The sequence below is a fragment of the Xiphias gladius genome, chromosome 1 (assembly GCF_016859285.1).
Source record: "Xiphias gladius isolate SHS-SW01 ecotype Sanya breed wild chromosome 1, ASM1685928v1, whole genome shotgun sequence".
Classification (NCBI taxonomy): Eukaryota; Metazoa; Chordata; class Actinopteri; order Istiophoriformes; family Xiphiidae; genus Xiphias; species Xiphias gladius.
In genome coordinates this window covers 29,029,350-29,056,434 of record NC_053400.1, presented here as the reverse complement: position 1 = coordinate 29,056,434, position 27,085 = coordinate 29,029,350, and the positions used below count along the sequence as shown (strand labels likewise).

Here is a 27,085-nt window from a genome sequence, read left to right as displayed (position 1 = left end):
TTTTTTCCAGATATTCAAGGTCCCCAGAGGATAAATTCAAATGGCTTTGCTGATGACCTTTCATCTAGAGCCGCAGGCAGGTCGAAGTTTTTACAAATGGCAGGTTGGGGTTACCTCAGCTGTACCTTGTGCTTGGTGCTAATTAGCAACCACTAGCATGCTAAAAGGTTAAACTATGGTGAACACGGTAAACATTAGACCTGCTAAACAAATGTATATTAGCATTGTCACCGTGAGCATGTTACTTTGCTGATGTTGGTATTTAGCTCAAATCACCACCTTGCCTACAGAGCATTAGCATGGTTGTAGAGTCTTAGTTTAGTTAAATTGACATTTCTTTTGTACAGACATGTACTGTGTGGTCTCCAGAGGGTCTCACTTTGGTGATTCCCCCCGATTTTTCCTGTAGCATCAACAGAAGGTCAAAAATGTCACTTGAATGTGGCGAAACATCCCGACATCTACACGACGGACTGGCACCGAATTTCACATCAACGAAAAAAGCAGCGCCTGCACACTGACTCCAAGCCGCAAAATTTATTCAGCAAGACATTGTTTTCTACCCCAGAGGGATTTACTTAAAATGCTTGAAAATGAATACAACAGGCTGATGGGCTCGCGATGACAGGTCTGGTTAACCATCCAACTCACCCAGAGTGATAAACATCTCAAAGCAAATAACAACTCAAGAAATCCCCAACAGCAGAATCAGACAGGAAACTTTCGTTCAAACATTCACGGTTCTGAGACGATGTGTCCTAATGATGATACAGTGATACGCTGACATGTCCCATCAGCCTCAGCTGCTCTCCGTTGTTCGGCGCTAATTAGCACGCTGACGCGATTAAACTCGGAGGAGGCCGAACACAGCAGACATTGCGCCTGCTGAACATCTGCACATGTGTCACATCAGCGAAGCTCAGATCACCGCGGAGGAACATTTGGCGGTTTCGATCGCGACTCCGACGCGCGGCCGCTGAAATGTTTCATAACGAACAGCTGCCGTTGAGCTTCCTAAATGTGCCAGCGTGTAGGTCGGGGACTACTTAAATCGGCGGTTCATGTACACACGTCCATGTTGGCTCAGGACCCAGTTGGGACTGAGAAGTGGGGCAACGTTATGCACTCGGTGATTATGTCATGGGGGACATCCTCCCGGTCAACCTTTCACCTACTTTTCCTCTCTCTCTCTCTCTCTCTCTCTCTCACACACACACACAAACACACACACACACACACATACACAAAAGCACACACACAAACACCGACTGCCTGCCTGCCGGCCGGCATTTATGTTGACTGCCGCGTCGCTCGTTGAAAAAGAGGAAACGTCGTCCAAGTGTTACAGGTAACGTCTGTCACTGGCAGACTTTTTTTGGAAGTTTTTTTAAAATTTTATTTTTATTTATTATTATTAAACTCTCTTTCGAGGGCACTTTGATACATAGATTTTTAACCCCCCCTCCTCCCCGCACCAAACTTCAGGCTCAGCTGTCAGCTTCCGTGTCAGGATGTGTCCCGGACGAGCCGGGGAGCAAGGGCGGCTTGTTAACGGGCTAGCTAGCTAAACGGCCGCGTTAGCTCCTATCCTTCAAAGCCAGAGGCTGCCGGCTAAATGTTGTGCTTAGCAGTTCGGCTCTCTCTAACGCGAGTGGACCACACCGAGAAAACGGGACATCGAGCTTCGGGGTTCACACACTTTTTCTTGTTTTGTTTTTTTTTTTCCCCCCAGTTAACTGGAAAAACAGCACCTGCATTTTGTAGGTACATTATCAACAAACCAATACACAGCGCACATACCGTTTCAACTTTGACAGGCCAAGTGATTTGTGAACTCATCCACAGCAGGAAGGGCAGTTTTGTGCCTCTCCGTCGGCACGTGCTCTGTGTTCATGTGGAAACACGCACTTTTTCTGACATTGCTTTATCTGAAATGTCAGTTTAGTTTAACAGCTTCTGGAGCGTGTGCCGTATAGGAACAGAGCAGGAGTGGTCTCTGGCCTTTTTCAGAGACCGGTTCTATGCACATCACCGAAACCATTCCTGTACATAGGCTGCGCTCCTTCTAGCAGTTCCTGAACACGGAACCACATGTGCCACCAGATGATGTTCATCACATTACGTTCTGAAACAGCACAAGTAAACCCCCTTGCAACTGATTCATCCACATTAGGATAATATTTCTCGAGTGCTGCTTTGACTTAACTGTGCGGGAGTGGGTGTCACAGGTAATTTATTTCACAGTGGTGCTGTGTCACTTCTTGTATTCTGCAATTCTCTGGGAATAGTTTGCATTTTTAGCAAAAAAGGATGCCAGATTGGCCTCCTCCTGTTCATGATGGCCATTTAAAGATCCCTTCCTGATGCATTAATGGAGGGCAAAGTCCCCAGTCATACTTCCACGTAAATATTTATTCAGGAGTTTATCTCAAGCTAATACGTTGTCATCATTGTAACTACATCCTGAGTTATTCAAATCCATTGGATATCTTCCATCGTTAGTCTTTTTAGTACAAAAGTTTACACTCAAAGGACTAACTTTGGAAGATATCCACTTGATTTGTCTAACTCGGATATATGCACGTTTAATATTAGCTTTAGATATAATTTTGAATTTGTTTTTGCATGGACTTATGACTGCCGATTTTGATCTCCCATCCCTTACACTGGAATCACATTAGGAAGGGATATCTTTAAGGGGTAATTCCATGTCATCTAATACCACGTTCATATGACGATCATTCCTCCCGTTCAAATTGATCATTACATGTCAAATAAACAGAGGCCTCCCGACTGGATTTGCTTAATACTTAATGTAAATAATGTCTTTGTACCAATCAACTAGTGTGCAAAAGTTTCAGCTTGTATCTTCTTTAGTTTCTGAGATATGGAGCCTTTACAAAAGGGGCTTTGGCCCAAATAAACGAGTGTTGGTAAAACATTTTAAAGTTCAATAAGTCATTACTTTTAAAACCGTTCATGCTACATGCTACAATTTTCAGGGATTGCTCTACAATCAATATTCAACTTCTACAATGCTTGGCCTAAAGTTGCATATTTGCCAAGTTATGGCTTGCTGAAAATTGTATTGTATTATATGTCTCTGGTGCTTTGGAGCCCACTATAGCTTCACACTGAACCACATCAGATCTTTGAAATTTTTATATATTAATACCCATGTTATAGTATTTTCTTTTCCTTTCTTCTAGGTGAATGTCTGAAAGGAATCAAAATTTGCTTATTTATGAGGCATCAAAAATGAAAAAAGTGATTTCAAGAGTACATTTCAAGTGCATATTGCCCACGTATGTTAAAGTCCGCCCTAAAAACAACACTCGTTTATTAGGGCCACAGCCCCTTTTTTAAAGCCTCCATATCTCGGAAACTAAAGAAGATACAAGCCGAAAATTTTTCACACTAGTTGTTGGGTACAATGACATTAGTTACATAAAATATGAAGCAAATCCAGTCGGGAGACCACTGCTGATTTGACATGTAATGATCAGCATGAATAGGAGGAATGATTACAGCGAGCGAAACCTGACTATTGTCTTAAGACGGACTGGAAAAATTGTGATATTTGACTTACAAAAGTCCTACATCTTGTCTCTTGCCTGTTGTATAAAGTAATATTATGTATTGTACATGCTAGATTTGTACATGTACAAACTACAAGCGGGATTGTTGTGACAGCGGCCTGTTCTACAGGAGGCTGTTCAGTCCTTTTTCAGTCAACACCATCAGACCTGTAGCAAACACTGTCTTTACTTCCGCCTGCATTTTCGGCTTGGTCCAGGTTGCGTTAATTCAATTAATTATATTGTCAGAAATTATTGTTTTATGCTGCTGGGAAGTACTGACAAAAATGTGCAATGAAATTCTATATTGACTCTACTGGTTTTTGATCATTCTTTCATACTTTTTGTAGGAATGCCTGTGAAACACGCATTAAGTTACATTCTGTGTGGTACTAAAATGGTATTAAAAAGTCTTAAATTTAACTTGACCCCTGTAGAGACCCTGTAAACAAAGAGGTAGATAGACTGTATATTGGATTTAACTGGCTACGCAAAAACCTTGTCCTTGGAGCAACACCAACAGATGATCACAAAAAAAAATCAGAACAATAATATTACAAATCTAATAACTCTTTTTGGGGCATTACAGTTATTGTTGGAATTCATGAGAGCTGCAGTGATTTACCAATTAGTTGATTGGCAACTGTCATGGTAACTGATTAACTGATCAGCATGTTTGCTTGGGGGAAAAAAAAAACATTTGACAGTTCCAGGTTATTATTATTATACAATATATTGATTTAAATATTCTTGTTTTTTGACTGTTTGACCATTGGACAAAACAAGACACTTGATGACATCCCCATGGTCTCTAGGAAAATATGCTGGGAATTTTCATCTGATTAATAAATTATGAAAAGAATCATCATTTGCAGCCCTGGTTGACATAAATTGAGCTTACTAATCTGTCTTGAACAGGAGTCTGAACCACAGAGCAATTTGTGTTGTTTTTTTTTTAAATAATGCTGCTGTTTTGCACTTCAGCTTTGCCCAGAACTTTCCAACACACAGTCAGCTGACCAAGCTTAGAAAATACCTCTGGTTTGGCACAGTTAGCAGTCATTGGGAATGACTGGTAATTCCCACAGCTCCTTGAAAAAGCACACATTCTGAACTTTATCCAATGAGCAGGGCATTGTTCAAAAACAAGCGTAGCATAAAGACTTTGCATCTTAAATGGGGTGTTAAATAGATATGACTTCAAATTTAAGTTTAAAAATTGTTTTTGATGCTTTTTAAAATATCAGAGCATTATTTAAGCTTCCTCACATTGGCTCATTATATTCTCAGTTTAATAATATGGAATCGAGACAATGTATTTGTTGACAATTTGTGACATAAGTATATTTAGCTTGGTAGTAGACTCTTAAAGTAGGTTACTTGATAAATTTGGTTTATTATCCACACATCAACTGAAAGGTGGAATTTCATGATTCTCTATCTTGCCATTTTTCTCATTTTGACTCCTTCCCTTTCTGATTATCTACAGAGTCTGTGTCCATTTCTGATCTGCAGACATAGTTGCCTGGAGATAACCATTCAGAAATGTGGATGAGTACATTTGCACGCTTCGCCCTGCCTGCTCTGCAGAGGAGCACCTCTGCCATGGCCTGCCAGGCTGTGAGGGCTTGTCGTAGACCAGGGCAGGCTACGTGTCCGCTACCCTCTTGTCTGACTTCAATGCAGCTTCGTGGCCAGCAGACACTGGGTTCTGCCTCCCTCCCTGTGGCTCGCCAGACAGTGAGGCACGTCCGGGCTCTGGATGAGGAGCGGGTGATGGAGGTGGAGTGGGAGGACGGAGGCCACAGTCTGTACCCGTTCACCTGGCTGAGAGACAACTGCCAGTGTCCGCTGTGTACCCTGCAGTCAGCTCAGGCCCGGAAACTGTTGATGTCTGACCTTGATATCCACATAGGAGTCAACGTTGTGGAGGTCACTAATGACAATAAGGTAGGCTGCTGCAGTTATGAGTTTTCTGAGTTCATACACACAGTATGGATGTTCAGTAAAAGAAAAGATGAGAAAAAGATGAATGTTTAAATTATTACCCAAACAGGCTGTGTAAATGTCTAATAAATTTTACTTTACTTTACTTCAGCCTGGTTCGGTATTTACATCCTACTGTGGTACTGCCATTTTACGGTTCTATTGGGTGGTAATGAGGGATGTTCTGGGTGCATTGACATTCATTTTCACTTTTCAGTAAGTGAATAAATTAGAAAATAGGGTTAATCTTGGGATTTGTTTAAAAGCTAAAACCTGTTTGGCCTTCTGACTTCTTCTGCTGCTTGTTCTGTTTGTCTCTGTTGTAAACATATATCAATCAAAGGTGCTGCAACCTTAGACCTAAGCAGTGGAATTGGTGAGTAAAATCTTGTCATAACAAATAATCCAAACTCTCTAAATAAGGTTTAATTTTATTTTTTTTTCCTATTGAGCTACACCAGGGACCTCATTTAACAGAGCACGTGTAGAACAAGTTCTAAATTTGTGCGTAGAAACTGTCTATGATCAATAAAATTGGTGTTTATCAAAATTGTGCACACACAGTTTCACGCAGTGAACAGTGAAAAAATCTCACTCTTCTGCATCCATCTACTCCTGCATATACATGCTCATTTACATTCAGAAATGCATCCAAATGCCAAACACGGACAAGCACAGCCCTCACAAAATCCTAGTAGCCTTTTATGGGTAGAGTTTCTTGTTGTGGACAAAAGTAGCAAACTAGAAAACTAAATATGAAAAACACCACAGGCAACGAGGTTAAGTTACTTTAGTGTTAAAAAAAAAAGATCCTGTCTTGTCATGCATGTGGGGAAGTTTCCCAGCATGCCCCGGACTTCTGGACATAAGTGTCATTTTTCATGTGTTCCTGCATTGTTACTGGTGGTATTGTGTTCGCATGTGGTTGGACTGTGAGTGCTGTGGAGTGTGCGGATCGAGTTACAAATAAAAATCCATTCAGCAAAAATGGTTACTGTTTGACACTTCCACAGTGTTTTGTCCAAAGATAAATAAAGATTCAGTATGGGGGACAGTTGATTGACAGGTGAGTCACCTTACGTGATGGTCAAATAAAAGATTTGCAAAACACAGAATAGCTATTTGGCAGAGTACAACGGCAGTGGAATTTATAGGTCACGAATTTGTTTTAATTTGCTTTTTAATTTTTTCCCTTTTTAAGAGTTTAGGCATAACAGAAAAATAATTATTAAAAACCAGTCTGTTAAAATTACTGATACCAAAATGTAACAGTTGGTTACAGTTGAATGTTATTGACGGATCCGCCACATCATCTCTCTGGTGCACTACTAGAGAAACAAGATGAAACAGAGTTAAATAATTGCCTTGTTTTCCAAATAAAAAAGGAAATGCAGGAATGATAGTTGACAATATTCATTATTACATGCCTGACAGCAGAGTTGGGGTCCGTGTATCTGTCATTTAGGAATCGATATGTCCGCGATGATAACTGTCTTCTGCTGGGAACTCGTACAGTAGTTAGGTATCATTAAACTTGTTCCAGTGTATGAATGGAATTAATCTTTTGTTGACGGTTTGAGGACAACTGCCTGATGAGAAACTGTTAGGTTCTCTGAGGTGATCTAGATGATCTAATTTTGGCAGAGGCACACGTTCAGCCTGACCTTTAAGTCACCACCTCTGTGAGCCGTGTCCTTCGGAGGATTCAGCCCCTGAAGTGGGACACAGCTAAAAAAAGATTGCTTTGATGTGACAGTGCTGCCAAGCTACTCCGTGCCATTTGCTTTTGTTGATATAAGTTATATGCAATGAGTTTCCTATATTGTTTCCTGTTTCCTGTGCCAAGATTCACTGGGTAGTCTACTGTAGTAAATGTGTGGGTTTTTTTAGTGTTTAAATGTTATTTTAGATGGCCGCATTGGCCAAAAGCCCCTATAGATATTTTAAAAAGCATATGGTGAGCAGGGGAAATTTTTATCTGAAAAAGAAAAACAATAAGTTTGATTTTTTATAAATGCATTTTTTCTCAGGTTTATGAACCAAAAGAGTACCTTCAAAGATTAATCTTCAAGGGGCAGACCAATCTTTTTTCTGGAAACAAGTGAAATATTATTAAAATCCAAATAATATATTATTAAAAACAGAAAATAAATAAATCCAGTAAATATTTTGACTCTGTTTACTTGAAAACGAGACAGTGCACCTTCATGGGATGGCGTATCACAAAAACATATTAAGAGGTGGTAACATGGAAAAAGAGCTAAAAAGTTTTGTCCCATTGGGATCAATATGCTTTTTTTTTTCTCTCAGGTGTCCATTGTGTGGCCCGACCAGCACACCAGTGTGTTTGACGCAGAGTGGCTAAAGAAACGCTGTTTCTCTCCTGCTGCCAGAAAAGCAATGCAAGAAGAGCTCTTTCTTAATGGTGAGTCTAGCTCTTATATTAATCAATTTAAATTTAGATGTATAAGACAGCATTTTAGAATTTCATGTAGTATGTTGATATTTGGGACCACCACGTCTGTTAGGGTTTTTTCCATGGGCCCGGGTCAGTCTGCTTTAGCCACGCTGTTCCAAGCCAAACTGTGTTGACATGAGCTTCCACCTCAGCCTCACAGCAGAGGATAGCCGCACCGAGCCACGCTGCTGTGATCCTGCTCGGTAGCAGGGTTGACCACAGCCAAGCCTGTGACGGTCTCCCCTCCCCTACTTGAAAACTAGATTGTATTCAACTCCTCCCAGATGTATTTACCATACGTATGCGCACATGAAGTCAGGGGTGTTGTGGGACGTGGCATGGTACCGTGAAGATTAAAAAAATACACATACTGCATACAAACTGCTTACAAAAAAAGCTGGTGGTGATTGGACTGCACTGGTCTGAAACTAACGATTACTTTCTAATTGATCACTCTCTCGTTGATGTAATGGTCGAAGAGAGGAATTTTTAAAGGAGGCCATAAATCACAACGCAGCTGTCTGAGAATTAACAGGATGAGCAAACCCTGTAATGACTTAGTGCATTTTAAAGCGGCATCTGAGAAAAGCAATTTGTCTGCTTGCCAAACATGAAGTTTCACCTGCTTGTACTTAAGTGGCAGACTAGCTGGCCAGATGAAGCCTGTCATGGACACACTCAATACTGTGACCACATACCATGATGAACGGCATATTTCATATTGGTTACACACTTTTGCCGTTAACAGCAAAATCCCTAAGTACATTTTTCATATCTCTGTCCGAAATCCCCAAAAATCTCAATGACCTGACAGATTTCACACTTAAATGTTCAAATGTTCATTTCTGCGATGAAACAGTCAGTGTCATCGATTTTGACTTTTTATCATAAGCATCAATACAGCAACACATCCTTAAGTATGTGTTGCTGTATCACTCTAATTTATTGCAAACACACGTTGACCAAAGTTTCATATTTTCCTTCCACTGTAGCTGCATTGGAAAGTGCATAATTGTGTACTTTCATGCATGACATTGAATGTCTGTTTGCAATTAGAACTTCAGGACTCTCTGCTTTAGCAGTCTTAAAGATCAACACAGTGATTTCAGCATTCTGTTGTATCACTTGATGTGTAATACTTTGCTGTCTAATGAAGGAGTTTGTCAGTGTTACTCAGCTGAAATGATTCAAACAGATTCTGCAGACAACGGTAAGCCTTACTTGTAATGCATAACATAAAAAAATTGTATAAATTAGGTGTTTACTATTCAACTGCCAAAAAGAGGCAATTTGAAAAAGAAATATATTTTGAATTCAGATGTAATAAGTAAACATTTGGCATGTGTGGCAACAGCAGAATTGTTTGGTTGTGAACAAAATGCTGGTTAACATCCATTATGTCATTAAGCAGCAGCTCTCTGGTGTGTTCGTGTGTGTGCGTGCGTATGAGTGTACTTTCTCCGCTAAATTTTTTTACTGGATGAATAAAAAGATGCCTCTGATTTAACTCTTCTTTCCACACATTTTTTCTCAGTAACATAACAGGGCTGTTGAGGAAAGAGGTTTTTCTAAAAACTGGAGAGATTCAACTGGAACTCCTTTTACAGTACATTTACAATGGCCCAATACACTTTACAGTCTGCCAGACAGCAGAGGAGTAAGTTCAAATGTGGAACAAGGTAGCTGTACTTCAGTGGAGCGGGGGATGGACTGTAGTCAGTTGGTGTACACACACACACACGTGGTCCTGAAGGACCCACAGGGCTGAGCGGCTCCTGCCCTGTTCCAGACTGATTAAAATTATGTGTGTCTGTGTGTGTGTGTGTGTGTGTGTGAGCGTGTGCGTGCATGTGAGCGTGTGTGTGTGTGTGTGTATGTTTCAGAATTCCTCCATTCATGTTGAGGTGTAAACAGATTCCCCCTCATAGCAATTTCCAGACTGATAGTAATTTTGAAGTATATATTTTTTTCAGCCACTCTCATCTCGGAGCCAGGAGCACTCCTGGAAGACACTGCTGAGCTCATGCACCAAAACACAATACAAGATGACGTGCGCACACACATTCTCTGGGTTTAATTATTTCCTCCTGAGCGCCGGTCTGAAATTCCTTGTGCCGAAAAATACCGGAGAAGTCTAAATTCTCGAAAAGATGGAGGATGAACAGCTTTCACCCCTTACTTCTCCATGACGCTAACTCACCGAAGCGCAGTCCACAGTTTGAATTTCTGTTTTCCTTTTTTCATGCAGAGCACCTAGATTTTACAGGCCCAGGTCTGCCTGTTAAAGAGTTCTCACCAGTGAAAGTGTGGAGCACACAGGACACCATGAGGTCAATATGATAATTGGAGCATTGGGGATATTATTCAGCCTGTACCATACCTGCTGTTTTTATATCGGAAGTGATGTTTGTTTTTTCATCTGCTTTTACTGTTTCTATGGAGTTGTACAACACAAACCGCAGTCTATAGTTGATCAGCAGCTATTTTTGGAGCGAGACATGGACCTAGTGCTACTCAAGGGCACTTGTGTTATGAAGAAAACTTCTTAGTCCATGTATTATACTGTCCCAAATGTTGGACTCCAACAGAATGCGTTGAATTTGTGCTTCTCACAAATTTCAGAATATTGTTTGATGGAGCGGGCACATGTTTAGGTCAACTTTAGGATCCAGTTGATTAGTGAGCGAATTCCCGCTTTTCATCCTTCTGGGACAGTAAATTTTAGTTTTGGTTTTAAATGAATTGACACGCATTGTAACCGTTCAGGCAGTTTTTCACGTAGGTCTTTATTTTCATGTCTACTGTAGGGTATTGGAAGCACATGGGACTCATCAGCTTCTCTAGTTTATTGTCTTTATACATCTACCCCAGGTGTACGGTAGGTCCGCACGTAAAACAGTGTAATACGGTGGGCCTTCTGAAAACATTTAAACATCTGTTTAAATGCGAGAGTCTCATTCAGACCCCCTTCTGCCTCTACCTTATGGAAAAGTTATTTAGAGTGAGGGTCAAGAAAAGATCTGCATGTTCTTACCAAACACAAGCTCACCAGTATTTCCTTCCTTTGGAACGAACAAATCCCTGAGCCTCTAGGTACATGTAAGCAGGAATTTAAACTCTAACTGCATGGTGTCTGAGACCAGGGAGTTGTTACGGACATTTTCTTACTAAATCTTCAACATCCCAATACACAGTTGTGACTGTTTGGGGCCCTATATTTTGGTTTTTGACTGTCATTTATGGTCAGCTTTTAGAATTTTACTGCTTTTGTTAGATGTTTGATAGCTTTGTCAATTTTTTTTTTAAACATTTTTTGCAAAAATAATTCATCTTTGGGTCTGTCTTTATTGGGGAATCTTGATTAAAATTTATTTTCAAAAGACATAAACTACAAAAGGCCACCCCACTCCAGTGCATTTGGTTTTTTCTTTTTGTTTGGTTTTTCTTTTAGCCAAAGACGTGGCGTGGCTCCAGGGATGGCGCTGCCTGTTTGTTGGTTGATCAGTCGGTCCTCTGCTTTGGTCCAGACTGAAATACAGCGGCATGAAGAAGTTTGGACACCCCTGGTCAGACTTTTGGTTACTGTGAATAGTTAAGAGTTAGTTAAGATTATCATGCAGTTTGATGCAGACATCCATGGTCTTTCTGAAAACTGGTGATCCCCTGAATCCAATTCCATCATCAGTTAAAAATTAAAAATTTTCCAAGACTTTGGTTTATCTGCCAGTTTGGTTTTTCGTTACAATGAGCATTACATCCTCATTCAGCCGTTAGAGTGGCTTCAGACTCGTAGACTCCTTTAATTAAGTAGTTGGCATCTTTAGTCAAATACTTAATCCGCCAACTACTATGTGACAAGCATGCTGCAACACTTTCATCTCTGTCTGCACCAATACAAGTATTTACATCTCCTTCACAGATGTGTTCAGGACCTTATGGAATTCACACGTTCCGTTTTCTTGCTGGCATGTGCACTTTGAACCCTTCACGTCGCTTGACAGAGAGCGATGATGTTGAATTTCACTTGGGAACGCCAAACGCACGTGTCACTCACATCCTTATCTGCAATGACTCTTCCTTTCACCAGTAACCATGTCAGTGATTTACTCACACAGCTGCCAGATGTGTTTAATATTTGAAGCGTGTCATCGTCTCAGGTCTTCCATTTTGCGCTTGTCATGTTTATTTAGTCGGCGTGGGAGTCGTGACTATTTTCTTATCACTGATATTTAAAGGATAGGTGTGAAACAGGTCAAATGGATTTTTTCAAAAGTAAAAACATGCCCAAACACATAGACCGCAGCTTTTTCTCACAATTATCCACAACCTCTCATTAGTAATTTGTAAATGTAGTCAGTCTTCTTTCCCAGATGCCTTTGCAATCATTCTCTAATTCAGTAAACTGTTTGAATTGATTGCCATCATGGCATGTCATTTTTGTAACAGGTTGGGTCAATTGCTTGGATCACGCAGAATAACTACATCGAGTTCTACTAATAGTCTAAGTACCACTGCTTGGCCTTCTGCGTACAGCCTTCCTTTCTCATTTCCCTCTGCTCCGCAGGTCTGTTTGATGTGGCTTTACGCATCAAGCAACGGTGGTTGAATGGTAGTTTGACCATGTAGGGTTGAGAAATAAAAGAGCTTAAAGAGTTTTGCTTCTGTTTACTAGAATCATTTGCGTTGATTGTTTTTGTTCCTCCCTTATATTTTAGTAGCTGAACAAAAGCAGTTTGACACACTACAAGATTTTATCCTGTATCTGCTGTTAATGAAGCCATCAGTAAAAAATGAAAATACAATATACACGTACACTTGAAATAAGAAACTCCTTTATTCTTGAAGGTTCATTCTTGACCCTGGACACAGGAGTTTGACAATTCATTGTACCTCACAGTATAGCTCAGTCCAATGGATTGCACGATAGAAAGTATAATAATATAGTAACCTGAGGTACAAAGATGCAAAGTATGACAAAGTGTACGACAACACACCCTAAAATACAAAGAATTCAGTTCAGTTCATTACAAAAAACACACATTTTACTATTATATGAGTGTATTCGCCTTGATTTCATCTGAAGTTTTAACTTTGGGTTTTTATTGGGTATTTTATTATTTTTATTTATGAATTAAATTTATCGTATTTTAGAGTGTGTTGTGGTAAACCATTTTTCATTTCCCCTTCTTGGGAGTAGCTGAGATCACTATATTTTGCACATCCACAATGCCCCTGACTAAACTTTACACAACAGTGTGATATGTTGGCATAGTCACCAATTGTGTTGTACTTTGTGGGTACCAAACTTTGTGGTTTGGCCTATGTCAGCGCCCTGTTTTCCAAGGCCCCGTTTTTTTTTTGTTCCATATCTACATGCCGGGTGGAATTAAGGTGGCATGTAAATATATAGCCCTGAATTGAATGAGGAGTATAACAAAAAGAGAGAGTCTAGTACAGGGAGGCCTAACTGAGCGAAACATTGTGTGCTTCATAAGATATGTGAAAGATAACTCTGCAACACTGACTGACTCACTGGTACAAAGTTGCTGTTTTCAGCACATGGCCTTCATCAGGGTTTTCTACAGAAAGTGGTATATACCACATACACACCACAAAATGGCTGACTCTTAACCAATTATCCAATGCAGACTCGACACATGTGCTGTGTCCCACTTCAGGAGCTGGATCCTTTGAAGTCTTTACTTCTGGACTGAATGTGTCAGAATAGGCCTGTCCCATTTCAAATTCTCATCCAGTAAATGAAGCCGTCTTGTTCCCATATTTGGAGGGCACAATTGCTGCATCCTTTGCAATACTCAGTATGCCATCACCCACTGCTCTCAGTCCTAATTTGAAGAGAAACACCACAGCTCATACTTGAGGGAAGTCGAGGGCAATTTCCAGGTAATAAATGCCTGCACATTTGGGGAAGAGGTGCAGGTTTACCCTCGCTTTCAGTCTTTCATGAGGATGCAGTCCATTAGTTGGAGCAACTATAAATGGCCACTTTTATTGTCCCTTACATATAGACATTTCTGAATATAAGCTCACAAAATAAGGCCATTCAATCAAAAAATATACAGAAAAAGTTGCAAAATATTAGTATGTGAAAACTTTGGAAACATCAAAAGGAGTATGCTGGAGAAAATTTGTGAAATGTATTGTAGGAAAATTTCTAAAAAGTGTGATTGAAGGAAATAGGTGATGACACTAAAGGTGCAATGAGATTTCTCTCACTGTAAGAGCTTTCCCTTCTATATCTTTTCCTAGTTATTTATCGCAGCCAAAAAAAACAGGCGAATTTCTAACCTTCAGCAGATCCCTGGCACTTCTCCTTGTCTTTACCTCAACTATCTGCTCTTAATCAGTCTTACGAAGTATGAAGATCTCTGTGAAACTGTCAAAAGTCTGACGAAGGCCATACATGCCCTAAATACAAGGTGGAAATTATTCCCCAGCAGTGTGTACTTTATAGTAGACTGTTGTGCTATTTGTTGTACTTGGTAATGCATTTTTGATGCCAATACAGATCTCTAGCAGGCTTGACAAATGTAATGCTTCTTTCTTCTTGACCCAAAACATAAATCAGTTAATGCTGATCCAGAAGTCTGCTGCCTGAGTAATGGCTCGAAGGAGAAGGAGAAGGGGAGCAAACATTGCACCAATTTTAAAGCATTACTCTTGTCTCGTTTTTTTTTTTTTTTTTTTTTAATTTTTGCACATCTGTCTTTGCCAGACGTCCAATGTTATGTACACACAAGCGGTTGCACATCTTCTCTGTTTTGGAGCTTTTCCAGCTATTTAGAACATACTGGCTGAGGACCGATGGGGAGCTGAAAATGGCAGTATCTTTAAATTACACATGCGACACCTCAAACTTAAGACTTTTGCTTAGTCGCTCCTCTTATTCCCTTTTAAACGGCACATATTTATTTTTCACTTTCATACATATTAATTTCTGCATTTTAAGAAGTAAGAAGTCTCACAATGTTTTACTACCTACAGTTCTACTGTCTTAGAAATTTGTCAGTCATTTGCAAAACAATGATCTGCACATACCAGTATAGACGTACGTGCTAAAAAGATCAAGTTTGAGCAACTTGAACGGTTGTCTTTGTAGTTCTTTATCGTTTGTGGCAGTGTGTTTTTATCGACCTAATTTCCTGTTTTGAATACCTAGAGTATACTCAATTATTATTCCATTTGACGGTTATCGCAAACTTCCTGATGTATTGGTCCGAGGCTCTCCGAAAAACCTCGCTTGAGTTTGGACCTTTCTCCTTTGAGTCTGGTGACTGATTCCATAACTCCGCCAAGTCGCAGCTATTTATCAATTCCCTGTCTGGCCGGTGTGTCCCCTTTGCCATCTGGTCTGGATTTAGCTTTCTATGTCATCACTCACCAGTTGACAGGAAAGCTCCTGGAAGTGTAGCTGTGGAGGTCCATCTGTGGAAAAACTTGTATGTTCTTCCAAACTGGCCCATCACTTCACACGCCACGGGCAGCTTCAGCAGAACCGACTTTCCAAACACATGCACATGCTGTGTTATCAGCCTGAAAGGAATTTGAGGAATCCAAACTGTAATCTAAGACTTCAATGTTTTCATTTGTCAAAATTATCTTCTATCATTGTGCAGTGTGCGATAATGGACTGCTGGGGGTTCTAGCAACTCAGACTTGTCAGAAATAATGGATGTCAGCCAAACCCTTTCACATACTGTCAGGTCTCTCTTTCCAGAAATCTAGAAATCGTCCCCTTTTCAACAAATCTCACTAATTTTCATCCAAACAGTTCAGTTTTCACAGTGTATTACTGAAATTCCTTCTCGGATCAACTATATTTGAGATAAATGCCTTTTGTTTGTCATCTCTTTTGAAATTTCAACACCTTTACATCAGACTACATGGTGATTGCTTGGTGATTTATAATAATTGGATTTTTCATTTCTGAGGTAAGCCAGACCTCCTCCTTGGCACTTCAAACAATGCTGAAAATAGAATGAGTGTAAGTTGGTAAAAAAGGACATAACTTGACAAATTACCGTAAGGCTCAGTAAAAGTTCGGGAATCCAAGCTTGCTGATGAGGAAAGAGCTGAGTTTGGATGAGTGTGTGGAGGGCCTGCAGCTCTCTGGTGAGCAAACACTGCTCACTCTGTCTACACCAAAACTGTGAACGCAGAGGTTGGCTGCCCTGTCATCCAGATCTGTTTCATAAATAAAGGTGTGTTTGTTGAATTAGTATACGCTGGAGTGAGTCTCTCGCAGCTCCACTAACACATACGCACATTATGTGCACCGTGAAAACACAAACCTAAATGATTATTGTTGACTGTAATATGCCTGTGACAGGGGAACACAGTTTCTTTTTTTTAATTTTTCAAGTGTCTGGACTCATTGGTGTGGTAAGAATAGGATAATTTTTAAAATGTTCACAATTTAAAACCTTTACGAGGGATTGCAATGATTGCTTTTATCATTTTCTTCTTTACAAGTAAAGCATTTCCACTATCTTTAGATACTTCAGTACACCGTCAAGCACCCCAGAAGAAAAAAAAAAAGGTCTCAAAATAAATTATCTTTGGCAAATGCTGGATTTGACTGTTTAGGGAAATTGTACATTTCTCATTGTAGACATGAATAACGAGTTCCCAAACACGGTGCTTTCCCCCTTTTTAAAACGAGCAATTTAGTTTAAGTTGCCAGGCTAATTTGCTTCGGCGAGTTGTGTAACAAATTAACACTAATTAACGCACAACATGTTGGCAGTATGGTAATGTAATGGGTGCTATGTCTTCTGAAGAACGCTAATCATTAATCATTTTGCAGATTTTGTACTCGCAGCTGTTTCCAAGCTAAGTGAGAAACATGGGTTAAATGGGAGTTGGTATTTTGTATTCACTTACACGTGTATCAACAGAGCAGAGACAAGAGAGTGTTAATGATCTATTACTTACTGTGAAAAATGAGAAAATCAGTCAAAGGATGATTTATTCAGCGGTGGAGGAAGTAGTCAGGTGTTTTATTTAAGCAAAAGTGTTACAAGTAAACTTAACAAAAAGTACATAAATATTATCACAAAAATGTGTTTTAAAGCATCAAAAATAAAAATACTCATAATGCAGAACAATAGCTCTTTGTCAGTGTTGTACTATTGTATATTACTGGATTATTATTACTGATGCATTAATGTGTACGTAGCACTTTACTGTTATAACCGGTCGAGGCGCTAATTTTAATCTTATAGCTACGGTTGTGTAGTTTAATCTTAAAAAAAAAAGAAGCATATTTTAGAAGATCATATGTTTTGTATGTAAAATCTTGATTTGTAAAGTATCTAGTAACTGCAGCTGTCAACTAAATGAAGTAGAGTAAACAGTACAATAATTCTAGTGGACTAGAAATAAAATAGCATGAAAGGGAAAACACTCAGGGAAACACTCAGGGAAAAGAACAAACCTCAAATCTGTACTTGAGCACAGTTCTTCAGTAAATGTGCTTGCTTACATTCGACCACTGGTTTTATTTATACTGAAAAATCACTAAAATCAAATAAATTGCCGCTGAATTGAGGCAGTCTTAATCCATTTCATTTCAGTGAAAGCTCTAAAATGTGTCCTTAGTATATACAGCTTTAATCTAAATTATAAGGGGCCTGTTCTTTCTAAGAAGGTTGTTTTCTGCCCACCTGGCCCTGAGCCCCTCCGCTGTGCATTCCATAGACAGCCCATTGAAGTGAGCTGATTCGAGCTCTGTGATAAAACTTAACCAGGTCAAAACAAAAGCTCTGCCCGGATCACTGCAGTGATTCAGGCAGAGCTTTTGAAGGTGCTCCCGGCTGCAGAGGAGAGCGACGCAGCCCTCCGAGCTTAAACAGAGCACAGTGAGGGGAGAGCCATACTGCCGTGAGCTGCCTGACAGCCACAGGAGCCATGGCTTCAGGTTTCCTCGTCTGGAAAAGCCACTGTAGCAGACCACGACTGAGGGGGGGGGGGGATTATGCACATATGCTATCTTGTCAGACTGTCAGAGGTGTCCCTTCATGCACAGGCCAGCACAGTCCCTCCTGTGAAAACCGCAGCGATTTTACACAAACGAGCACTCACCGGAGACTCGAGGCCGTCTCAGTTCGACACTGTCCTCGCTGTTTCTTTTTTTTTTCCCCCCTGCACACAAATACTTAAAATACGCATGCTAATTCTGACATGGCAGAGAGAGAGTGTGAGGTTGGTTTCTCATCGGCCCTGTGGACGCAGAGGCCTTTTCAGAAGAAAGAAAAAACTGCGTGATGAGTTTGCCCCCGATAAATAAGAGTGTCGAGTGCCGGACACCTTTGAGACCAGAACATTGTGGGCTCAACCTGAGGCGGGCCACCAAGCCCAGGTTTACCACTGCAGGACACTGAAGCCTACATAAGGGCATGCCAGGGTTCAGACCGGTCATTTAACATTGTTCACTGTACTTTCACTTTTCTCCATCTTTCAGTCAGTTTCCTTCTTTGTCCCTCTTAAACACCTTAACACGGGCACAGACAGTCTTAAGGCATTAATCACCACGCGTGTCGCCTTTTTTTGTCCGTGATCAGTCCGTTTTTTTCTATGTCACTAGTATAGTCCACTCTTCAGAAAGTCATTCAGAGCTCCGCAGTGTTGGAAGAAGTATTGGGATCATTTACTTGAGGCAGTACTGATCGATATTTGAGTATTCTAAAAATGAATCAAGTGACTGTGTGTAAGTGAAAGACGATTATCACCTGCCAGGTGGACATAAACATGACTCCAAACCTGCAATAACAATTTTTCTTAAGCTACACAAGCTCTTTACACAACACTAACATATTATCATCCTCAAAAGTCGATATGATGCTCCGTATGTGCCCGTTGCTTATATAAGCAACTGTCTGCTAACAAGATCAAGGTCTGCCTTTATTCCGAGCCGTTTTTCTGTCCACCTGACGAGTCTAAGTCCGATATTCACTCCCCTTTTAACTCTGTTTTTGGTCTCTGCCCACTCCTGAGGGGAAAAAAGAAAAAAAAAAAATCTGGTTCTGAATCTGCTCCACCATGTTCATCAGCTAGTCACTAATGGCTTGTCAGCTGTTTGTTTTTCTAGAGCTTTAATGCCAGCCATAAAACCAGTAGACCAATAAAATGACCAATAGTTGCTAAAAGGCTCCGTAGAGCTGAGAGGACTGTGGATGAAAATCCGAGCCACCCCTTTCACATATAGTCATTTGATCCATTATTATTATGTAACGTATAGTAAATAATAAACCTGCCTCAGAACTGTGCTCAGGTACAGTACTTGAATAAAATGCACTTTTTCACCAATGAAGCTCCGTTTTATCTGTTCCAAACGTGACCAGATTCGCACCTACAGCAGTTCAGACGACAAGGCCCTTATTTGTTCTTTAATCGTAGCCAGTGTGAGCTGACGAGACTGAGAAAGATCTTCCTCATTATCCTTCACATCTGAGATTTGTGAGCCGTCTTCCCAGTTAAAAAAAACAAGCCCCAGTGAGGAGATGATTACATGATTAGAAGGCAGATATTCAAGCAGAGTTCCCATCTTTTGTTCAACCCCGGCTGTCGCAGTGTGAACTCACTCGACGGCGGCGAACGTGATGAATTTTCAAATCGAGAATCCAGCTGAACTGCAGCCGGGACTGCGCAGCTGATGTATATTCACAGTGCAACCAGCGCCGTAGCGTCTCTGTCACGGATGACACCCTAGCCCGAGGAGCTGAAACACCACTGTGACTTTACGAGACATCCAGGTCCATTTTCACAAGAGCAATTGTAACATTCAGGTTTGACCTTAGCCCCAGTTTCTCATTCTCAGCCTTTGTTTCCCTCCGCCCTCTTGACAAGTTTTAACAAGCGGGGGGGGGGGGGTTCTTTACCCTTTGAACTCTGCAGCCAGAAACTCATTGTTTGTGACAACAGCCTGGAGGGAGGTCTGTGGTTCACGATGATCACTGTGTTTTCTGACTGATGTTGCATCTGGTGTGCTTTGTGCCTCCCCGCCTCGCTGCTCTAAAAAAAAAAAAAACGAGACACCGAAACTCTACATCGCCAGTTAAAGTCCGCTCATTGCGTCTGTAAATCTTTATGGCCTTCAAAGTGAACAGTCACAGAACAGTCGCATTTCCTTTAAAAGTCACAGACATTTGAGATGATGATAAATTATGGATGACGTTTAGCAAGTTTGCGCCGTACGTCGTTCGCATGCGAGCTTCAGCCCTGTAATCTGTCTGTGATGCAGCCATTTGGAAAGTTGTTTTGAAGTTGGTGGGTACTGAAAAGGGACACGAGGAGGAGCCACAAACATCAGACAGGTACATAAGCTCCTCAGTTTAAACCCCCCCCCCTCTGCAAATGTACTTAGCAGCTGTGTCTGTGGAAGTCACTGGAGAGACACTGCATGGAAAAAGGAGTGGAGCCAGCTGGGTGGAGCGCAGCAGGAGGATTTTTTCCACTTCTGTCTGTCTGATGGAGACGTGCGGGTTTTTCTCAGCGAACTATTCATCTTGAAGTGCGCAGACTGTCGTGTGCAGTGGCAAGCTGCAGTGTTTATAAATGAAATGGGTTGTTTGTTTGTTTTTTTAACAAGCAGGGGGCCAATAATAACAAACATAAAATCTGTCATGCTGTGAACAACTTCCAATGTTTTTTTTTTTTTTTAAATTTAGTTTTATTGTTAAGTCTAAAAAAAATTGCAACTACACATTGATCGAGCTTGTGTTCATGCTTGACTTGATTTCCTTTACCGGTAGAACACCAGAGAGCATTTTCCACTCATTGTTTGACTTTATTTACGTAACGTTGGGATAAAAATAATGTGTGATTAGCAATGTGTGTTGATGTAGCGTATAAGCGAACGGTCACGCTCTGTGTCTCATCCCTGCTGCACACCTGGATGGCTCTGGTCCATTTTTGTCACTTGAACCAAACGACGAGATAATGTTGAGAAAAGTGACTGTGGTGCCAACACTAAGCACCAAAGTCATACATCAGGGAATTCTGTACGGTATCCACCCGTGGCTGTCATTTATGCTTATGCAAGATGAGTTCAATCTATGTTGCATGGCCTGATGTGCGTTTAAAAAACAAAAAAGAAACATGCAGGTTTTCAGTGAACAAAGACTGGTTTATAACAGCTGATGGGGAGAAGAAAAAATGGGTGTAACATCTGATAAAGTTGCTCTGATGCAGACCAGTTCTGTTTTTGTTGTACAGCCTTTGTTCGTCTAACAGAGCTGCTACTTGTCGGAACAAAAATGCACTGCCGGGTGGAAAAGCTTCATGTTGGCGCGTTGCAAACGCAGCTCATTTCTTGTCAGACAAACAAAAAACCCCCAAAAACTCCAGTATGTATGTAGAACTCAGCTGCGATGAAGTGACATTTTCTTCCCCGTCCTCTTTCTCCTTTCAGAGCGTTATTATTGGGACTCCAAACTGCACATTCCCACAGCAGACTACCAGGAAGTCCTCCATGATGATAGGGCGGCGCTGGCCTGGCTCCTGGCCCTGCGTCGCGTTGGCATCGTCTACCTGAGGGGGGCTCCAGCTGAGCAGGGCCAAGTGGCCAGGCTTGCCGAGAGGATCGGCTATCTCAGGCTGACGTTCTACGGGTAAGACTGCATGACGTTCATCCATTTTGCTCCAGCCATCCTAAGCCAAGCAACTGTTTAATAATCCGAGTCCCCACTAGATCTTGAGCTGTTGAATTTTCCACTGATCTTTTTTTTTTTTTTAGCTGGAGCAGAGCGGCGCGGAGTGATATTTGTAAAAATGAAATACAAAATTTATTTACATCTGTTTTCCAGGGAATCAAACAAGACAGCCAGATTTTTTTTGGTGAAAGATTATCACTTGACAATATTAATGTTTAGGAAAATGTGTCCACCAGTCAGTTGTCCGTAGCTTTGATCCATTTTGGCTCCATGGAGAGGCTTAGAGTGTGTCTTTTGGCCCTTTCATCACACCAGAGTTCATCTCTTTTGACTTATTGCAGTGCTGATTACTTCAGGACAGAGACGGGGAAAACAACCTAAAAGCATTCCAGCGTTTTTAAGCACAGAGGAATTACCTGGTGCACTCAGTCAGAGCGCAGAGGTCTGCGGCGTAAAGCTTTTCCACTGCCAGTGCATGAGCTCATACTGCTGAAAGTAAGGCGAGCTCAGACTGAAACTGAAGGCCTGCCATCAGAGAAACGAGACTGTTTTACGAGTCGGGCAGGCAGGCAAACAGAACACGGAAGATAACTTTACCTCATTAGTGCTCGGCTCCTGCTGCATCTCAATGAAGTATCTACTTCAGAGCCTACGGTCTTAACATTCCTGTGAAGCTGCCCAGTTTTCCCCTCAGGGATCCCTGCAAAAGTTCATCTCATCTCGTCCTTTTCCCCGCACAGCCTAATTGCCGTTGCTGATCTTCTAGGGCCAAAGTTAAATAATTAACATGGAGTAACATTAATGAATGCTATCTTCGTCCGCAGGCACACATGGCAGGTCCAGGACAAATACATGGCAAACAATGTCGCCTACACTTCGGGAAAGCTTAGTCACCATACGGACTACCCTGCGTTGCACTTCGCACCTGGAGTGAGTGAAATTGGACATACATGTTCTATTTAGAGGATTTAACTGCGCCAAACAGATATGGTATCACTTATGAGGTTACTTGCCTCCTTCAAAAGTTTGTTTCGACTGCTGGCCTTTATATCGTTAAGAGCTGTAAAAAATTAGCGTGTGTGTTGGTGTGTAGGTGCAGTTTCTGCACTGCATCAACCAGGCTGTGGTAGGAGGCGAGAGCGAGGTGGTGGATGGCTTCCACATGGCTGAGCAGCTGCGGAGAGAAGACCCAGAGGCCTTCCGGACGCTCACCTCGCTCCACGTGGACTTCACCGACACGGGGACGGACTACTGCGACTTCATGCTGCAGTCCAAGAAACGCATCATTGAGTAGGTGGAGATGGGCTGTCAGATCACATGTTGTGCTTTTTTAAAAAATTATTCTCATGCATACACACACACATTTACCGTCTCTGCATGAAGCAAAGATTCAGACCTTGCAAAAACTGAATCACGAGCATTTAAAAAAAAAAAAAGAAAAAGATGCAGTGGTGTATGTTAGCAATGAGCAAGTTTATGTTTGTGTGATTTGAAATGGGACACTGCCATCTGCTGTTCAGAATTACAACGTCCAAACATGCTCTGCAGGGCCTCCAAAAAGTCATGCGGAAAGCCTTCACAGAAGAGTGTTACAGCCAGTGTGTTGGAAAATGGTAATGCTCATGTGTCCACGTGCCTTTGGCCATGTATTTTAACTTGAGCATCAAAAAATGACAAGATCGGTAGAAAGGATGATATTTAATCAATCAAAGTGAATATATGCTGGAATTCACAGTCTTCTATGATATTAAACTGATTGTCTTTGGATTTTGGATTATTGGTTTGACAAAAAAAAAAAAGACATCACCTCGGGCTTTGGGATCATTTATTGTGTTTTTTTCTGAAATTTAAAATACACCAAATCCAGATTACACCAGATTAACCTATGATGAAAAATACCCACTATTTGCAGTGCTACATTTGAATTTGGCATGTTTGCTTGATCAATTATCAAACTTTTTGCCAATCAATGTGTTCGTTGATCGTCCAATCGATTAATCAGTCAATCGTTTGAACTTTTAAACTCAGGATTCATGTTGGTTTGACATCGAACCCCCTTCTCTCTCCGAGCAGCGTTGACGCGGAGGGCCGAGTTGCGAGGATAAACTACAACAACGCCACCAGGGACTCGGTGCTGGACCTCCCCTTACATCAGGTGCAGCCCTTCTACAGAGCAGTGAAGGCCTTCATAGATGTCATGAACCGACCAGAGAACGTGGTCACCTACAGAATGGAGCCAGGTCAGTGTGCGCCTCTCAAATCCCGATATGAGGAAATGTATCCGTAAAGCCCCCCCAATCACAGCTACGGTCTTAAAAGGCTTGACTCATACTCAAGTGAAATTTAAGATAGAAGAAAAAAAAAAAAGACTAAAAATGTTCAGGAGGCTCTTAGAGAGAAGGATCCACTGAAGTGGTACAATGATGTGCAGCAACATCTCCGTTATCATCGGGGTTACAATGACACGTCAGTGTCCTCTCGGTCATCGTAGACCGAATCAAATTGCCCCAAGCCTGGAATAACCGTCTCTGAAAATTCACTCAACAAAGGATCTGCAGCATCAGGTGACAGAGACGAGGTAGTGATGTCGCATGAGACATTAAAGGTAATGACATTGTAGCAGGGTGGAGCCGTTGGTAGGCAGACGGCATTTCGACAGCGTCCAGCCTGACGACGTGTCCTTGAGGTTGCTCGGAGGGTTCAGTGTGCTTCAAACAAAACCGTTCTTAGTTGTCGTCCAACCACGTCTCAAGGAAAAAGTGTCTAAACCTGTTCCGAATAGGCACACTCAAAGGTGAGCAGTGTTGCCAGACTGCAGAGTTTACTGCCCAACTGGGGTACTCTTTCTTTAACTTGGGGAGGGGGGGGGTTGATTTTGGTAATTTTTTATAATTTGGGCTAATTTTCGTACCATTTTTAGTGTGTGGACACTGTAACGTTCCTCAAATGAACACATGAAGCAAACTGAAATTTTCTACATTGTTTTTCACCATTTGAGGTTTGACTGGCGTTCTTTTTATTACAATATTGAAAAAACTAAAATTCCTTACAGCGACGAACCGAGGATCGAACGAAATATACCCCGCAGCTTTATATCTGATTTCCCGGTGTTGTTGTATTTCAGGCGACGTAGTGACCTTTGATAACTGGCGCCTGCTGCACGGACGGAGGAGCTACGTTAGCAGGCCAGACAGGCTGCGACACCTGGAGGGCGCCTACCTGGACTGGGATGAAGTCATGTCTCGCCTCCGGATACTCCGCGGCTCCGTCCACAAGGACGTATGAGCTGAGGAAACGGAGGAGAAATTGAAAACGGTAGCTTTCCAGCTTTTGCAGAAAATCACCAGTCAAACAATGAGAATCAAACAATCAGTCAGGCGGCTAAAAACCCTAGGAGTTAAACTAAATGTTGCTTTTACAAAACGTTGAGTTGCCAGGTGGAAAAGTGCAAAGACGCTGAAATATCTGACAACAGGTCGAGAGCTACATCTCCAACTCGACCCCATGACTTAAGACAATTGGATGATTTACACAACAACTTAGAGTTAGGACGCTTTCCTTTAAATGACGACGACAACAGCTTTTCAAACACGTAACAGCGCAACACTGCAATGCAAAAATAGAGAAAGACAACACCTGTTCAAATTTAGAGGTGCTTTTGGACAGCAACAAAAAAGTTTTCCTTGAGCTAAAATTTTACTGCATGGGTTTTATACATTGTCCTGGGTTTCTACATTATGATTGTGATGCTGAGTAATTTATACGTTTTCTAGGCTAAATCCACAGTCCTGGTTGACATTTACTGTCCGCCATTTTCTCTGATGTCAAATTTCAATTTATTGCACGCTATGTAGAATATAGTAAACTGCTCAGCGTCGATGGCTTTCTATTGGATTAGTGAACAGGGGAGCGATTTCAGACACAGCCCCTACGTGAGTTGTGTCACGAAGCTTACATCTTCTTACCGCCCGCTAGAGCATCTCGCTACCTCGACTGTTCAATCCTGTGCCTACGCAAAGGACGCGATGTCCTCGACTTTCCCTTCATTCTGCCGAGTTGCAGTCTCAATTCAAAAGTTGCCTTAAACTGCAGCGGAGCAGCTGTTGCTAGAAGTGGCAGCGTTAAGCAACTGCAACAGTAAATTTAAAAAAGGGTCAATTCAACCTGCCCAAATCACAAAGATTTGGTTTTATCTGGCCGAGCTTTAGAGATACAGTGTCCCCAGAAATGAACTAAAACCACGTATTTCCAAATTCGGTGATTTTTAAATTTCTTTTTAGATGAAGGATTAGGTATTCTGTTAAGAAAATTATTCCACTTCTTAAACTAAATAAATCATGTAAAAACCACACAGGATTATCTGAGAAATGTATTATTGCTGAGCTGTTTATCTTAGCTAATTAAAACTTGACATACTGGTGATGGTTTTCGGATTACAGCGGCAGTACGCTTCTGAAACCCCCGCTAGTGCATGAATATGATTGGGGTGGATAGATTTGTGTCTGTGGTGCGCGAAGGAATGAAAAAATCTCACACCGGAAAAAACTCAACAGCGAGAGAAGAAGCAGTCCCTGTGAAAACTGTTGACAGCGAGCTCTGTGGATTATGCAGAGAAACAGTAACTCTTTCTACAAAGACACAGTGCTGTTGTGCCCCTTCTCAGTGTTTTGTGCAGCATACATGAAACTTCTTCAAGCTCCACCGTCCTGGGGCGTGGGCGGATGTTTCAGAGAAAAGGTAGGTCGGGCAACCATGACTCAAAAGTACCTGCATGGCGACAAATTCAAACACCCACAAACTGTTTCTAATTATGTCCCGGCACAGTGTCCTGGCGTTTTAAACACGGCCAGTTTGTGGTGGATTCATTCTCTAGCTGCTAGAGATTGACGCGTCCTGCGTGCTCAGCGCTCTCATGATAAAAAGACTCTGGTAGGGGTGCACCGAAAAAGAGAGAGCTCAAAATGCACTTGATTAGATGCATTTTGATGTAAACCAAGGAAAATGTCAAAGACAATATGGGTGTACTCTCCCCAGCAAAGAACAGCCAGGTAGAGTCTGATCAGGCTTCCAGAGTCATGCTTACGAGTGATGGCTTTGATTGATGGTTCATCCTTTGCTTTGGTGAACTTTGTATTTTGCACGTTTAAATAATGTGTCTTTGTACCTTTTTCCAGTCTTATTACTTTGTCAAACATGCATTTGTAAAATTCGTATGGCTTCACTCAGCTGTTGCACCCCTTGATAAACTAAACCTGTAATGCGTAAAGAAATTTTTGTCTGTTTTTTTCCACATAAAAAGGACAATGAACTCCACCGAGCTTCATTTGGGACAACTTTATTATATTGCCAAAGCTGTACATATTCTATAAATACTTTTTCAAATACTGGAA

At 41.4% G+C, this 27,085-nt stretch overlaps 1 protein-coding gene across 5 annotated transcripts; it reads left to right on the top strand.

The window, feature by feature from the left end:
* The first annotated feature begins 864 nt into the window (after positions 1 to 864).
* On the top strand, positions 865 to 27,085 carry bbox1 (butyrobetaine (gamma), 2-oxoglutarate dioxygenase (gamma-butyrobetaine hydroxylase) 1). Of its 5 annotated transcripts, none has more exons than XM_040133352.1 (8): positions 865 to 1,129; positions 5,094 to 5,528; positions 7,875 to 7,989; positions 21,455 to 21,653; positions 22,520 to 22,625; positions 22,789 to 22,985; positions 23,769 to 23,935; positions 24,820 to 27,085. In XM_040133352.1, the coding sequence occupies exons 2-8, from the start codon at positions 5,124 to 5,126 to the stop codon at positions 24,978 to 24,980; spliced, it is 1,350 nt and encodes a 449-aa protein (XP_039989286.1). In that variant the 5' UTR covers positions 865 to 1,129; positions 5,094 to 5,123; the 3' UTR covers positions 24,981 to 27,085. The 5 variants fall into 5 exon arrangements, with proteins under 5 accessions (XP_039989286.1, XP_039989251.1, XP_039989262.1 ...); XM_040133317.1 differs by lacking the exon at positions 865 to 1,129 and adding an exon at positions 1,229 to 1,348; XM_040133328.1 differs by lacking the exon at positions 865 to 1,129 and adding an exon at positions 1,229 to 1,348 and having other exon boundaries at positions 5,068 to 5,528.

Excerpts from the sequence above, each read along its gene's own strand:
- bbox1 (XM_040133352.1), top strand. The coding sequence starts at position 5,124 with ATGTGGATGAGTACATTTGCACGCTTCGCCCTGCCTGCTCTGCAGAGG. Across the intron at positions 5,529-7,874 it reads AGGTCACTAATGACAATAAG|GTGTCCATTGTGTGGCCCGA; the intron begins GTAGGCTGCTGC and ends TTTTTCTCTCAG. Across the intron at positions 23,936-24,819 it reads CACCTACAGAATGGAGCCAG|GCGACGTAGTGACCTTTGAT; the intron begins GTCAGTGTGCGC and ends GTTGTATTTCAG.